The sequence below is a fragment of the Cetorhinus maximus genome, chromosome 7 (assembly GCF_964194155.1).
Source record: "Cetorhinus maximus chromosome 7, sCetMax3.hap1.1, whole genome shotgun sequence".
Classification (NCBI taxonomy): Eukaryota; Metazoa; Chordata; class Chondrichthyes; order Lamniformes; family Cetorhinidae; genus Cetorhinus; species Cetorhinus maximus.
In genome coordinates, this window is record NC_135885.1 from 82,208,694 (window position 1) to 82,225,870 (window position 17,177).

At 38.4% G+C, this 17,177-nt stretch overlaps 1 protein-coding gene across 1 annotated transcript in view; it reads left to right on the forward strand.

Annotated features, from left to right (window-relative positions):
* Positions 1–16,909, forward strand: part of med17 (mediator complex subunit 17) — a 33,484-nt gene extending 16,575 nt beyond the window's left edge. Inside the window, exons 6-12 of the mRNA XM_078545769.1 lie at positions 1,515–1,667; positions 2,839–2,969; positions 9,339–9,523; positions 10,997–11,134; positions 11,660–11,777; positions 13,367–13,526; positions 16,380–16,909. Coding sequence (XP_078401895.1) covers positions 1,515–1,667; positions 2,839–2,969; positions 9,339–9,523; positions 10,997–11,134; positions 11,660–11,777; positions 13,367–13,526; positions 16,380–16,588 — 1,094 coding nt within the window. The 3' untranslated portion in view covers positions 16,589–16,909. The remainder of the gene's footprint in view (positions 1–1,514; positions 1,668–2,838; positions 2,970–9,338; positions 9,524–10,996; positions 11,135–11,659; positions 11,778–13,366; positions 13,527–16,379) is intronic.
* Positions 16,910–17,177: the final 268 nt, after the last annotated feature.

Consider the following 17,177-nt stretch of genomic DNA (forward strand, 5'->3'; position numbering starts at 1 on the left):
GGTAATGCTTAATGGGCTATGATAGTTTACTGTGATACTCTGGTATGCCTGATTTCGTGCATTACCAGTGAAAGTAGGATGTGCTATAGATAGTCATTTCAAGGAACCATTCAACATTAACATTAGTCAGATATTGGCGCATCTTCAGAATGCCATGCATGTTCTCTGAAGTTCCATTCGAAATAGGAAGTGTTGCTTGCAATAATTATCTGTCAATACAAGGTAAGGTAATCTTTATAAGCAGATGTGGACATGGAAGTGCCAGTGGATGGGCACAGAAGTTGTATTATGCAACCTGGCATGATTCAGTAAATGGTCCTCCTTTTCCAAATATCTCAGGTAGACGGATTTTCACTGAGAATCCCATTGGAGCAAGTCATATAATACTAGAGGCAGATATTATCCAGAAATTTAAACAATAAATATGAAGGCTCATGTGAACCCAAGTGCTAACAGAAGAAACAAAGAAAGTCAAGATATAACTGAATTTGCATTTTTAAAAAAACTTGTACACATTAAATCAGCGATCATCACAGTTGATTCACTCATAATCCTGGAGACCCATGACATATTAGCAGCTTTGCAAATGATATCTTGCACACTTCAACATCAGAAGTGTGTTGAAGGACTGTTCCATTCCTAAATGATTATTAAAGTGAAACTCGTGCCTGTTTGAGATGGAATCTGCTAATACCACTGGTTCTTAAAAGGTGAAACATAGCATAAAAGTGTAGAGGGAGCAGAATTTCTGCCTATTTTCTGCTTTTGCCTACCTGACTGGCAGCATAGCAGGTATCTGGGGGTAGAAAATCCAGACCTGTACCCAAAATGGTAAAACATCCACTTGTCAGAACTGATGCCCCTTACGCTGAAATATGCTTCATTGTCTGAAAAGAAGTGACCTTTGGGAGAAAGATTAAATAATATTTATACTCTGAAAGAAGTTTGCTTTTTATCACAAACATACGAATTAGGAGCAGGAATAGGCCACTTGGCACCTCAAGCCTGTTCTGCCATTCAATAAGATCATGACTGACCTGATTGTAACCAAATTCCTGCCTACCCTCGATAACTTTTCACCCCCTTGTTAATCAAGAACCTATCTAGCTCTGTCTTAAAAATATTCAAAGACTCTGCTTCTACCGCCTTTTGAGGAAGAGAATTCCAAAGACTCATGACCCTCCTAGAGGAAAAAAATTCTCCTCACCTCTGCCTTAAATGATTATTTTGATTAGTTAAGGGTTCTCTTTCCAGAATTTTCTTTCCAAGCAGGGTGAATGCTAAATATGCAATCAGAAACAACAACATCGAAAAGAATTTATGACAGCACTGCACATCAATAATTTGAGTTTTTGAGTCTTTTATAATTAGGGTTGGGAAGGGAAAATATTTTGCGCTTCTATAATGGTGAAAGGCCAAGCTGGCCTCATATAATTGTGTCCTTAAGTGTGTATTTTAACAGTGACTAAACCTTGCAACAAATATTTTGAGTTGTTGTTAAACTGTATTCGCAGGTACAGCACACTGGCAGACCAAGCTAGAAGCAGCACAGAATGTTCTTTTGTGTAAAGAAATCTTTGCACAACTATCTCGTGAAGCAGTACAGATTAAATCACAAATACCTCACATTGTAGTGAAAAATCAGATCATCTCTCAACCATTTCCAGGTAAGGAGTATGGATTTTTCTTGTGTTCGATTTTAGTGCCATGCACTATGAATTATTTTGATGATTTTATATAGAGCAAAGACATATGATTTTGGGCCATTATAACATTTTTCAGTTAATTTCAGTATTCAAATATTTTGGCACTGCGGTAATACTCAATCTTTTTGAAGTGTTTCATATTCTGTTCCTCATGCAATTTTTCCAAATCAGTGACAAATAATTCATTATCATGATCTTTTAATTTAATTTAGTCTTTCTGAACACCAGTAATTTCTACATTATCACCTTGACTAGGCCAGCATGTTACATTCATGTATTTATTTTTCTTTCTCAGAATTTTCTCACTTAAATTTTGCCATATGACTGCACTTAAGGCAGAAACCTTTAAATGAAAGTAAACTAGGATTGCAATAGCATGAACTGACAGCAGTGAATACAACATTGAATACAGAATTATACTTCCTGTGAAATAAATTCTGTTCTTCCTGATATTGATATGTTTGGTGCTACAGAAACCATGATGTGTGTTTTTGAAGATTGTGACTGAGCTAACCTTTTAAGGAGTTATCCAGAATTCTCCCTGTATTGCCAATTATTGTTTAATCATCAAAACAAAAATCTTGATTTGTTGAACCTTGTGTTGCTTTGTCCCCTCTTCGGATATCTGTTTCCTAATAGGAGTTAAGCAAGATATTTTCAGAATGACCTGGATCTCTATAATTTTTGATGCACCGTTGTTTTGTAGGTTCTCTAACTTTCAGGCTTTACTGCTTGAAATGAGCAAGTTGCTGCTTGTCCTGCAGAGATGTTTTGCAAATTGTAGAACCTGCATTCTCCTGCAGTCTCTACATTTCTAAAGTCTTTTCAGATTTAATTAACTTAAGACGTCTTTAAAAATAATTTTGTTAATTATTCAAAAATAAGCTTGATGTCAGATCTTCATGCAATGATGAAAACTTTCAGTGGTCAAAGTGCGCTCAAAGTAGTGACAGCCTTTCAGTAACCTTTAATGCCTTTGAGACTTTTTTATTTACAGTGTACACCCATTGACTAAAAGATGTCATGTTCATAAAATTGGAACAGAATTTTTCTTTTAATAGATCTTACAGTTAAAGCTGCATTTTCAGTTGCTATATACATAATCATCGATTCATGTAATGACATATTTCAGGTTTGCAGTTATCCATTTCCTTGTGCCACTTTGTGAATGATAAAAAAGCCCAGAAAATATCTGTTGAGAAGCAACGGCCTGATGACCATCTGTATGTGCTGGAACACAATCTTCACCAGCTAATTAGAGAGGTATTGAAGGACTTCAAAAATCTTTAACTATTTCTTTTAGAACATACCAATGAAATTAACAACAACTTGCAGTTAAAGTAGATAAGCATCCCATGGTGCTTCACAGAAGTATAATCAGGTAAGAATTAACATTGAACCAAAGTAGGGATTTCTGGGGAAGTGACATAATGCTTCGTGTAAGAGCTGGGTTTTTAGTAGGCTGTTAAGGAAGGGAGAGATAAGATCTGTTCTTGGGATGAGACTAAAGGACACTCTTTGCCAGTAAGCACTTACTGAGGACCGGAATTGCCCTATATGGAAATCAATTTGAGCAGATTTTGGATTGTGGGGGGAATCTGAACCCTGGAATCTGGTGGTATTTACCTCAAAAATTAAGAAATAAAGCTAACGCAAGAGCAAAATACTCTTCATGCTTTAAATCGAAATGAAAACAGTAAATACTACAAATACTTAGCATGTCAGGCAGCATCTGTGGAGAGAGAAACAGAATTAATGTTTCAGATTGACAATAGGGTAACGTAGTACTGTAGATGAACCAACCAAATGTCAAAAGTATATTTTGGAAACCTCAATATATGTGTATGATGTCTGGTATATTTACAAAACAAGGAATTTATAAAGACAAGTGGCTCAGATTTTGCAGTCAGCGGCAAAGTGACAGCACTCGCCACCGACCTCGAAGAAAGCTTCCCACAAAGATCTGGTGATATCTGTGATGGGGTTTTCACCTTTCCTGACATTAATTTGAATCTGGCGCCAAGTCAAGGGGATCTCCAGGTGTCCAGCGGCATTGATGTCAGTAAGCAGGGTAAACAGCCTAACAATAAAGAATCCTCACATTCAGCAAACCAGGAAGTAAAATGCACTGATTATCCATCACTTTTTAAAGTAAATTTTACAAAGAAATAAATAAAGATTGGAATATATGCATTAGAAGCTGAAATATCAGAAACTGACTTTTTTTTTGTTATATATACTGTGCTAAAAAACTGCAATTGTTGTAATGGAAAATTTTGACATTTTACAAATATAAGATTAATTTTCTATGGCTAAAGAGATTGTTCAGCAGTTATGACTTAATATGGCATTAAAAACACAATGACATCTTATTAAAAGACATACTTTGGATATTTTAAACAGCATTGTTATAGCAGAAGCAGGTTCCCATCAGTTTAGTGATATCTAAAGTCTGTGGGAACTTCAACAGCACACCCTGTGGAGGCACATGGAATTACTGACAGCAACTTCTGGATTTCTCACGTTTAACTGTGCATGTACAGACACTAGTGGTTTCTGTCAGTTTCACCGTGTAATGATGGTGAACGCTGACAGTTTCATTGTCATCACAGTGGCAAAATCCGGGCCAATGGCTTTAAAGGAGGTAGAGATTTTCCAGTTGTTCGCTTCCAACCTGTGACTTTCCTGTTCACTCAAATGGGGATAAAGGATTGGTGAGTGTGCAACTAAAACTAACATTAAACAAGGAGGGAAGATATATGTAATAGATTATTTAGTTGGTTAGGGGCATAGTTTAGTAAAAAAAAAAAAAAAATATTTTTGAATAATAGTTTATTTTTCTGGTAATCTGAATTGCTTTAAAAATGTTGGTTAGGGGCGTAGTTTAGTGAAAGAGAGATTTAAAAATTATAAACTATGAGAAAATTTATGTAATTCTGCCTCACTATCTTGAAGATGGGACATTTCAGGGCGTGAGAGACTGATGCCTGTCACTGACGCTACCCATAGGCGCAATCGATGGTACCTGCACTGACACTTTAAGAAAATGTATTTTCCATTCCTAAATATCAATCCAGAAGTGCTGTTACATTTAGTCCTTCTGTAGTTTAAATTATGGCAGTTTGTTTGTGAGGTGACCCCATTTATTTGCATTGCCAAAGCAGGCATTGTTATCCCAAATATATACACACAAAAATGTTGAATTGACATTAGTTGCCTTGCTGTGGTCACAGGAGTAGTATGCTTAAAACTTCAGCGATGTAATGGGTAATTACAGAGAAGCAAGTTTGGTATCAAAGTTTGTGTTGTAATTCCTGATCTATAAAGTTTACAAGGGTTGTTTCTACTCTGCTCAGTATGACTTAATGATAGCATCACATTTGAGTCAGAAGATTATGGATTCAGGCCCTTCTCCACGACTTGAGCACATAATCTAACTGACGCTTCAATATCAAGGAATGGTGCAATGTCAGAGGTGTTGTCCTTTGAGTGAAATGTTGAACCCAGGCCTCGTCAAGCTTATTCAGATGTTGTTATATGAGGACAAGTGCAGGAGTTCTAGTATCCTGGAAAATATTTATCCTTCAACTAGCTTCACTTAAAAACAGTTATCTCATTTATGTTTTGGTAAATTGTGTGCAAAATGACTGGCATTTGCCAACAGTATCAATATTAAGATATATTGGTTGTGGGATGCTTTTGTCCTGCTTTCTACCTTTGCTGTGATGGAGGAGTCAGTCTTGCTAAGTATGTCACATTAACTGTACTCCTTCAAGAAGCCAGAATTTTTGACCCCTGGACTTTTTCATGATTTAATTGCAGAGACTGGAAGTGTCTTCGTATTATTCATTTCATAGCTATTTTAGGAAAGTATTTCATGGCAAAAGAAGTTGAAGCCATTAAACAATCTGTTTGTTTGTTACTTTGTTCTTTTAATTCAGTGATGTCTCACATCTTAGGAAAGTCTCACGAAGTAGAACAATTTGGAAGAAAAATTCAATTAAAATCCATTTTCTTGCTGATTGTTTCAGTTTGCATCTACTTAGAGCATTGTAAGCAGAATGCTGTGATCACTTTGTATCTGGGAGACAGCAGCTGCAAATTTTACAATTCTTTTGCAGCTCCAATTTAATGAAACTGGGGAGCAATTTGAAAAATTGGCACATTATAAAATTTGGTGCTTGCTCCCAGTCAACAAGTAAAACAGGCTCTGGTGTTCACCATGTGGAGTCTTAGCATTGCTTTCGCAAATTGTACAAGGAGATCCAGGAGCTACCAGCTACTATTTAGAGTGCAATACTGCTGTAACTTATGTTTCTAAATGTATATACTTATAATGTTTTAATATACAGCAGTAACTTGGACTTATATATACTTGTTATGTACTAAAACATTCAAGTGTTCCATAGGAAAGTTATCAAACAAAATTTGATAGCCAGCCAGATTAGCAGCAGACACTAGAGTAGATGACCAAAAACTTGGTCAGTCATTGGTTTTCAGGAGCTTCTTAAAGAAGGAAAGAGAGGAAAAAAGGCAGAGAGGTTTAGGGAGGGAGTTCAAGAGATTAGGCAGCAGAAGACACAGTCACAGAATTGTTACAGTGTAGAAAGAGGCTATTTGGCCCATTGTGTCTGCATCGGCCCTCTGAGCATTTTAACTTAGTGCCAATCTCCTGCCTTTTCCCTGTAACCCTGCACATTGTTTCTATTTAAATAATCATCTAATGCCCTCTTGAATGCCTCAATTGAACCTGCCTTCACCACACTTCCAGGTAGTGCATTCCAAATCTTAACTACTCGCTGTGTGAAAAAGTTTCTTTCTCACCTCACATTTGCTTCCTTTGCAAAACACTTTTAAACTGTGCCCTCTGGTTCTCGATCTGTTCATGAACGGGAACAGTCCCTCTCTATCTACTCTGTCCAGACCCCTCATGATTTTGAAAACTTCTATCAAGTCTCCTTTTAGCCTTCTCCCCTCCAAGGAAAACAGTCCCATCTTGTCCAATCTTTCCTCATAACTGAAGTGTCTCATCCCTGGCGCCATTTGTTGTAAACCTCCCCTGCACTCTCTCCAGTGCATTCACAACCTTCCTATAGTACGTAGATAAGAAATAGGAGAGGTTAGGGGTGAGGATAGATCCTTGGGGGTCACCAGAGGTAATGGTGAGAGAAGCCATTGCAGGTGATTCTCTGATTATGACTGAAAAATCGGATGGAACCAGGTGAATGCAGTGCCACCCATCTTGACAACGTTGGAAAAGCTTTGTAGGAGGATTGTGTGGTCAATGTGTCATAGGTTGCAGGAAAAAAGGGGCTATTTACCTTTGTCACAGTCATATAGGAATGAGAGTGTGAGGGTTTTGGAGCAAGAGCCAAACATTTATAATACTTATAAGATTAGACTAATTTGGATGATTTTTAACAAGAATCTCTGTAGCAGCCAGTAGGCACCTTTAAACTTTTTTTCTGGTTCAATTTCATGGTGGAGAGGACTAGCATAGCACAGGCTGTGGGAGGGCAGATTGTTCCAGCAGGACTGAACATGGGCAGGCAAAGGAAGGAGACAAGTCCAGTTCTGGCAGGCTGCAGATTGGGTGATTTTTGCTGTGAGTGGAACTTGGTGTTCCATTGGCTATTTTAAATGTTAAAATTATTAATCTATTATTGAAGCAATTTTAAAGCAGCTTCTAGTCCTTAGACATGGCAGCAGACATAGCTAGGAAGAAGTGGAAAAAAGACGGTGAACAAAATTGGGAGCTTTCAGAAATCCACTCACCGCATCTCCAAATGGCGAGATCCTATGGTTGTATTCTACAATAATACAGCAAAAGTGAATGGGAGTTGCTGGCAATTGCATGATGAAAAATCCTGTTAATCCAGTGTAAGGTTTACATAAGATTTTTTAACACAGCGAATGCCTCTTAATATGGCTTGCAAAGTTAGTTGGGTGCATTAAAGGAAAGGAGTTTGGTAGGGAACAAAGGGATTCAAGGTGGAGAAATAATGTATGGTTTTATAGAGAGGAGGGAAATAAATAATGGAGATGGAAGAGAAGGCTATAAAATAAGTGATGCTGAAAGGGGTCATGGACTCAATAATGGACATAGAAAAAGAGGAAACTAAATTAATAGTAAATATGGAAAGGGCCATGAAATAATGGAGCTGGAAGAAGATTGTATACATTTATTGCAGCTATATTTTGTTCATTGTAATTATACAAAGGATTGGTCTGTGTGGGAAGGCAATTAGTTGGGGCTGTTCTATTTCATTGTATATAGAGAAAACCGTTGAGAAATTTGGAATGGTGAAGAAACTTTTGAATAAAATTGAGGGAGTGGAGCCTCGCAGCGCAGGATGTGAAGGCCTGTTATCTTCCTGTTTTAAGCTGGGCCCTGCACTTACTACAAATTTAAGTGTGCTTTATAAATCCTTTCCTGTGATTGCACGGGGGGGTGAATTGACAGAGAGGGTCAGTGACCAAAAATAGACTGTAACACACTGGCATGGGCAGTAAACCTGTGCCTCTGGGGTAGACAATTGAGTAGGACTGACACCAAGGTATGAGAGCTGGAAAAGGGGGCATACAAGCTGAAAAAAAAGATGAGAGCCGAGGGGAAATTGGGAAGGGGAAGAAAATAATGGGCAAATGAAAATGTGTACATTTTAAATTAATCAGTTGAGTATAATAAGGGAGGAAACCTAAAAATTGGATGAAAAACATGGTGAAGTCAGAGTTGGCAGACAAAGCTGGAATTTGCTGAATAATACCTCAGTGGCAACTGTGTGGAAATTACATTGGCACAGGAAATTTGAACTGTGATTTGGAAATTTATAATTGAAAAACTTGTCAGTTTTTTGTCATAGTGTTGTGAAAAGGAAATGTATGTAGATGAAAGACTTATTATAGCTTGATATACATGGACACATGTACATCTCTTGGTGTTACAGTAGTTGTGCCATTGATTGGTGAAAAGCTCAGCTGATGGTGTTTGAGGGCCAGGTGTCTCAAGGTTGTAATCTCGCTTTCCCATGAAACATTGTTAACATATTAGATTGAAATGGAGCTGCACCAAACAGTGTGATCGCAATCAAATGAATGGGCAGATTACAGTCTGCAGTATCTTTGGTGATCAGTTTCCAGCCCTTGACCCTCTTCCCCATCAAAGTGAACAAATCTTTGCCATCCACTTCTCCATCCCCCAACCCCCCACCAGCTCCCATGCTGAACATGATTTTGACTCCCAACTCTTCCATCTTAGCTGATGAGTGCATTTCATATTTCATCGCACAAATTGGCTGAATTGCCTCCCACAGGTTACCAAAAGTCACCATTCCCCTATTATAGTAATCCCCGATTGCTTTTCCCCTGCAAAGCACTCATCACTTTTAGAAGTATTTCATCTCTCCCAGTGGCTGGCTGTTCCATGCCTCTGCCCCCATTGATCTGAATTTTCACTGCCCACTTCCCTTGCCCTCTCTCCCCACCCTCTTCCCTGCCTCTTCAAACCCTGATTGTTCTGAAAGATTCTAATTGATCTTAACGATACATATGCAATGCCCCAAGTGATTAACTAGTATTTATTTAAAAACTGTTTTCTGTACCAGTGGAAAATTGTTATTCTTTATCTTTCAGTTTCATAAACAGACCTTGAGTTCTTCAGTGATGCCTCACCCAGCAACTGCACCCTTTGGACTGAAAAGAATGAGGTTAGCAGGACCTCAGGCATATGACAAAGGAGAAATCAATGCTTTGCAGCAGAATGAAGGGTTATTGGAGAAGATAATCAAACAGGCTAAGCACATCTTTTTGAGACGTAGGTGAGTAATGCTGGAGTGATTTGTGCAAGTGGGAAAGCAACATATCTGTAGTATAAAGGGTTAACAGGCTATGCTAATGGATGACGTAGATGATGATGTACTACTGACACCAGTCAGTCATTTGTTAGACTCGCGAGAGAGAGAGAGAGATTGGAAACATGCCTAGGAGCTACGTGTGTACTCTGTAACCTGTTTAAATGTTGTAATCAAGTGTTAAGAAATACTCAAGTATGTCTACCGACTTGTCCTAAGATCCAAGTCCCACGCCAAGTCAGAAGAACACACCTCACAACAGAGATAAAAATGAAAAACTACTGCGGATGCTGGAAATCCAAAACAAAAACAAAATTACCTGGAAAAACTCAGCAGGTCTGGCAGCATCGGCGGAGAAGAAAAGAGTTGACGTTTCGAGTCCTCATGACCCTTCAGCAGAACTGAGTGAAGTTAGGAGAGGGGTGAAATATAAGCTGGTTTAAGGTCGCGGGCAGGGGGCGGGTGGGGGGAGAAGTTGAGGGGGGGTTGTAGGGACAAGCAAGCAGTGATACAGATGATCAAAAGATGTTACAGACAAAGGAACAGGGAGGTGTTAAAGGTGGTGATATTATCTAAGAGAATGTGCTAATTAAGGATGGATGGCAGGACACTCAAAGTACAGCTCTAGTGGGGGTGGGGTGGAAAGACTGACAGGGTATTATAGTTATAGATTTAAAAATAATGGAAATAGATGGGAAAAGAAAAATCTATATAAATTATTGGAAAAAACAAAAGGGAGGGGGAAGAGACAGAAATGGGGGTGAGGATGGGGGAGGGAGTTTAAGATCTAAAGTTGTTGAATTCAATATTCAGCCCGGAAGGCTGTAAAGTGCCTAGTCGGAAGATGAGGTGATGTTCCTCCAGTTTGCGTTGGGCTTCACTGGAATAATGCAGCAAGCCAAGGACAGACATGTGGGCAAGAGAGCAGGGTGGAGTGTTAAAATGGCAAGCGACAGGGAGGTTTGGGTCTTTCTTGCGGACAAACCGCAGGTGTTCTGCAAAGCGGTCGCCCAGTTTGCGTTTGGTCTCTCACAACAGTATCAACATGGAAATTCCAAGAACAGTAAATTTTGCAATTATTTTTCAGTATAAATCACTTTAATGTATTCTTCAGGCTAAATTACAGAATTAAGGTCAAACTTGAGATTATAGTTAGATCTTGGAATATGTAAATAATTTTCCAAGTGTAGAAGAAATGGCTGTAGTACACTAAAGATCAACACTTTGGTATAGAATGTGTTTGTGTAGAATTCTTTAATATGCTTTATTTATTGTTCAGCAGTACAAAATTTTCATTTATATAGTACTTTTAATTTCACCAAGGTGTAATCCATAAAGTAGACAAATTGCAAGTGTTTATTCTATAATATTTGTTGGTAATAAGGAGTGAAGTCAGAATTTATCAAAGATTCAAGCAAATGTTTATGCTTTTAATTTTAGAACTGCCTGGACAATTGACAGCTTGGCCAGCCGTATTGAGGATCCACAGATACAAGCTCATTGGTCAAACATTAATGACGTGTATGAATCTAGTGTCAAAGTGTTAATAACCTCTCAAGGCTATGAGCAGATTTGCAAGTGAGTACTGATGGAGTGGGTGCAATGTTATAGTTACTCTATTTTTCAAGCCAGTGTTCCCTTCGTTTGTGTTTTTGTAACTTTTCTTTTTACACTTTCTGTAAGGATCTATACATTAGTATCGATGTATATGTTACTTCCAAGCATTTGATATAAACCCTCGCAATAAGACTTTTCTCACCCTAAAATCCTAAATCCTTCTGATAATTATTTGGTGGAAACCAACACGTGGATCATTCCCTTTTAATTGTCAGATTGTGTGCTTTTGATATGTAACTTTTGGCAAGAAATATTTTAGTTGGGATTGATTATCTGTTTAAAGATTTTCACTAATCTGACTAGGTTGCAGCCACACTGTTTTCCCCCAATACAGGCCAAATGATATATTTGATTTATTTTGTTCCTTGCATTTTCAGCATCTGAAATTCATCAGAATTTCACATTGTGTATACATGGAAAGTTTGGTGCTCAAAAAAAAAATACGACTTCTGTTTTTATGTGACATTTTTTGCCCCTCTACTTCAGATCAATTCAGCTACAGTTGAACATTGGCGTTGAACAGATTAAGGTGGTGCACAGAGACGGGAGAGTAATTACACTGTCCCATCAGGAGCAGGAATTGCAAGACTTCCTTCTATCCCAGGTAACTAGATGAGGAAAACAATATAATGGGGAGCAGTTAGACATTCCCAAACCCATGAATAAACAAGCCATGGTGAATGGAGTGAAATAATTTATTATTTACCAGTTTAACATTGTGGAAAGGCATCTGTTTTGTAGAAAGCTGAGGGACTTTTTTAACGAGGAAAATGCTATGATGTCAGTCTGCTTTTAATTCATCATAATAGTATAGAGCTTGATGGCCTTGCAAGCATTCATAACTTGGCCAAACAGGTTGATTAACAGCCTGTAAACCCTTCCAGTATGCTTGATGGCAGGTGGAAAGAGTGGGAGAGTTTGCTGCTCAGCCACATTGCAGAAGGCAATGGCGAGCCACTGCAGTACTTTGCCAAGTATAATCATGGACCAATCCAATGGAAGCCCATGGTCACCAACACCCTCTTAGGGCATGGTACCTGAAGGAGGAGGAGTAGTATAGTAAGTATAGTAATATATAATATATATGTATATTGTTTAGGTTTACTGGCTATTCTGTCTTAAACCAAAATTTTGCATTTCAGTTCTGATGCTGGAAGTATTAAACCTATTTTATATTGTATTAATTTGTGTAATTGTGAATACTTTCAAATATATCTGCAAACTTCTAAGGTGCTTCACTGATTTCTGTACGTGATTTTGCAGATATGTTTTTGCAATTATGCATGAATTTCACTTTTGTGAGAATTTCTAGTTAGTTAAAACTACCAGTAATTTTGGTACTGTTAGCCAAAATGCAGAATATTGTTCTACATACTTTTATTTTTGGAGCTTTCATAATGCAGGTGTAAGCATACAATTTTATTTAGTTATTTACAATTTACTGTTTTAAAAAAAATATGCTTGCTGGTCTCCTATCAAAACTGTTACTGAGGTACTGATTCCTTACTTGTATGGAGGCTTAAGTGTGACGTCAGGATCAGAACTCCCAGCGCTATGTTTCCTGCTTCTGTTTATGATCATTGATGAATACTGTCTTTCAACTGTTGAGGTGCTGCAGCTTTCAAACTAGTTCATATTCATGAATATCAGGTTGTGTTTGGAATTCCCAAAAGAGTGAATCTGAATGATAATTCTAAAACATTATTTGCAATTTTAAAGGTGTTTAAAGCTAATATCCTTAGAAGTATGTTCCATGCTGACCAAAATACTGCCCACCAAATAATTTTCTTTATTGAGGATAAGAATGTATTTTCTAAACTATGTAATATATAGCTTATCTACATAGTCCTTAATTCCACAATGCTTGAAATACTGCACCCATAATGGCCAGTTTATATGATGAATACTTTCTCCATAATTTCGAGACATGGGAATGAATGTATGAGGCACAGACAGTGTCAAGTTCTATCTTGTCTTTGGTGAAATGCCTGAGACCTTGGCTCTAATCTCATTTTGCTGCAGTTTGATTTTTAAAGGATTGACTTTGCTACCTTTTAGATAGAGGTTTCACAGCACACAGTATCTGTGATATGTTTTGTTGCATAGTGAATGTTATATTTATAGATACAAGTAGGATCTCTGGATAATAAATTTCCATGAGACATGATCCATTTACTTTGGTGTCTCTAATAGATGTCGCAGCATCAGGTACATGCGGTTCAGCAGTTAGCCAAAGTAATGGGTTGGCATCTATTGAGCTTCAGCAACCATGTGGGCCTGGGTCCAGTGGAGAGTATTGGAAATGCTTCTGCAATAACTGTAGCTTCACCCAATGGCGAATATTCAATTTCAGGTAAGCCTGTCGCAAGAATAAAGTTTCTGCACAGTGAATGATGAATCAACTTGTTTTAAGAGTGCAAGACTGGAGACTTTTGCAGCTTACGTATATTTTGTTTGAAACTTGATGTATTCTTGTCTTCATTTCGTTTTCACTTCCACACAATGGCCAGTAGAAGAAGGTAAGCATAGCCGAGGCTGATAGTCTATAACTGGTCACTGGGAGTGGCTTCAGTCCATAATAGATTAGACAGTAGAGCACTATGCTGTCTGCCACAATGATCCAAGCTCATGTTTCCTGTTACAATTTTTAAAGTTAATACAAATAACAAATGATTAATTGTATTTCCACATTTCACATAACCACAATAGCATATCAACTGAAACTTTGTTTTCAGTGAGCAGGAAGAAAACACGACTATTAGTTAATGAGTAACATCTTTAAATAGCCTAATTCGGTTCACTATATTCACAAATACAGTCAACCCCTGCCGTTCGCGACCCCCTCTATCGCGAATTGGTTTACCCGCGCAAAAGTGTTTGCACACCCGATCGCAGTTCACGGCCCCAAATCTTCACCCTTCCATGATTTAACGTTTAAAACTTCTCATCTAAACATATGTTGGTACTGAAATAAATTAAAAAACCGAATTCAGAGGCCATAAAAAACAATGCTTTGGTATTGTCTTTCCCACATAGTGCGCGCTGCACATGTGCTGTCTCTAACTGCAAGTGGTTTACAGGATACAGTAACTCCTGACCAGTATTTTGCAGAACAGGTACAGTACAGCACTTTACTGAAAATGAGTGAGTCAGAACCAAGCAGGAAACGTCCCAGGAAAGTGATGACACTTGAGTAAAAAGCCACAATTTTAGACTGAAAAATGGTGCAAGTGCTGCCATGTTGGCCAGGGAATACTATGTCAATAAATCCACCATCGGGTACCTCAGGCAGTCAGAAGCAAAAATAAGGGCCAGTGTTTCTGGTAGTTGTACTGCCAGGTTAACTTTTGTGAGGGGGAGAAATCCACAAATAGAGGAAATGGAGAAGTTACTCGATGTAAGGATAAAGCCCCAGCATCAAAGGAGGTTAATGTTCCAGTTATTTGAAACAAAGCACTTGAATTGTACCAGAGCATCAAGAGTAGTAAAGAGAATAGTGCTGGTGTCACCAGTGATGATGAAGTTGGTGCAGAAGGTGCTTCTCCTTCAACTTCCATAAGATTCTCAGCGAGCACAGGATGGTTCGATCACTTTAAAAAGCGTTTCGGGCTGCATAATGCGAAGTTAGTGGGGGAGGTGGCTTCTGCTGACCATGCAGCTGCAGGAGAGTTTCCCAAGGTACTGCAGGAATACACTGAGGAGAGAGGCTACCAGACAGAGAAGGTCTTCAACACAGACGAAACTGGTCTATTCTGGAAGAAGATGCCAAATAAGACCTACATTTTGAAAGAAGAAAAGACAGCTCCTGGTTTTAAAGCAGCAAAGGACAGGCTGACACTCCCATTATATGCCAACGTGGCTGGCTTTAAACGCAAACCAGTGCTAGTTTATAGATCAGAAAATCCTCAATTTTAAAGGGAAAAATAAGTCTCATCTGCCAGTCTTTTGGAAGGCTAATAGCAATGCCTGGATTATAGCAGCAGCATTTGAAGATCGGTTTGCCAGTTGCTTTCTGCCAGAAGTTAGGGCTTATCTGAGGGAAAAGAATCTGTCTTTCAAGATCTTCCTAATCCTCGATAATGCACCTAGGCATCCACACTGTCTCTCAGAAAGCCATCCAGATGTTGACATTTTGTTTTTACCCCCAAATACCATCCAACTATCCAACCAATGGACGAGGGGGTCATTGCCTCATTCAAGGCTCACTGCGGCCAATGAAGTATCAGCCACACCCTTCGTCTTCTGGAAGCAGACCTTTCAACCATAATCTTGTGATTGCTGGAAGGAATTCAACATCCTCATAGCATAGGCATGATTAAGGACTCGGGATGAAGCTAGAGCTTCAACCATAAATGCCTGTTGGAAAAAAGTTTGGCCTGAGGCTGTGAATGATTGTGGATGCTAAAGAGGTCAGGATTGTTGACTTGGCAAAACAAGCTGGAGGGGAGGGATTTGAAGACCTGACCACAAATGAAGTGGATAGGTTGCTTCACTCACATCAAGAGGAACTTTCCATAGAAGGATTGGTTGAACTGATGAAATTAAATGAAACTAAAGAGGTTGCAGGGAGAAGAGCCTAAGAAGGCTCAATTCACAACCAAAGTGATGGCAGATCTCATAAGATCAGCTAAAGATTTGAAAAATAGGTGACAGGCCATGATACAAGCATAGAAAGAAGCATTGCCTTTTGTAGCGCAATTGATGCTGTTATTGCTCTTTACCGAAAACGTTACAGAATTAAAAAACAAAAGGCAAAGCAGTCAACAATAACATCGTTCTTTTCATCCACATCAACGTTTGCATCAGCCATGTCACCCACTCCCTCCACCTCCACTCTCAAATACAGTACCTGTACAGTAATATGCTGTGATTTGTAATTTGTATTGTACTGTAATTGACAAATTTAACATTGTTTTTGTTTTCTTGCATTGCCAATGTCTGCAGTAAAATTGTCTTGCGTTTACTCAAAAACATAGTTTTTATTGCCTCTTTTCCTTTAAATATATCAAATTTTGGGATGGCTGGAACCTATTTAATTCACTCCCATTATAAAGTATGTTTACATTTTACAATTTCACCCGTCGCGAGATTTCGTGGGAATGTAACACCCCCTCCCCCTCCCCCTGCCGCCCGAATGGCCGGATTTTATTATATAGTTTGATTGTTTATAAACTTCCCTTTCTGATGACACCCTTTTTTTCTACAGTACGGAATGGGCCTGAAAGTGGCTGTAAGGTGGTGGTCCAGTTTCCTAGAAGTCAGTGCAAAGATCTTCCCAAGAGTGATGTGATGCAGGACAATAAATGGAATCACCTTCGAGGACCATACAAAGAAGTATTGTGGAATAAGATGGAAGGACGCAACTTTGTTTATAAAATGGAACTGTTAATGGCAGCTCTTGCTCCCTGTCCATAATTGATAGCTTTTGTATGAATCAGCATCTTTCTGTAGATACCTCCTACGTATAAGTTTCTCTAGACTGTTCCAGTGAATTCTGAGAGATAGGATATAAACTTAAAACTTCAGCAAAAAAATGTACCTTGTGTTGCTGAAATTTCCAAAACATTGTGTTGTTTCAGTCAGCCGATGGGTGAAATCTTTAACAGCTTCCAAACATTGTCCGTAATTGGTGATTAGATACTCACTTGCTGTGATGCAAATGTAATTTTGAATTTTTCATTTTTGTGTTGAAGCTTCTATTGTCTGTAAATAAAATAAACTCATGTTTCAATTGCAGATTTTCACATTCATATAAGATCCTGAATCATAGTGCCCTGAAACTGAAATGTTAATAATATCTGATCACAACAACAGAAATACTATTCATGAGGGATAGTTGGACTAAAAAATTGTCTACTTTTTGCATTTAGGGAAATTCCTCAAAATGCAAGTTGTACTTGCAAGGAGGTTATGCTGACAATACCAGATAGGTGCTATACAAGAACAGTCACTGTCTCCTTGAGTTCTCTGCCCAAAGGCCGAGTCACTGGCTTTTGGTCACTGT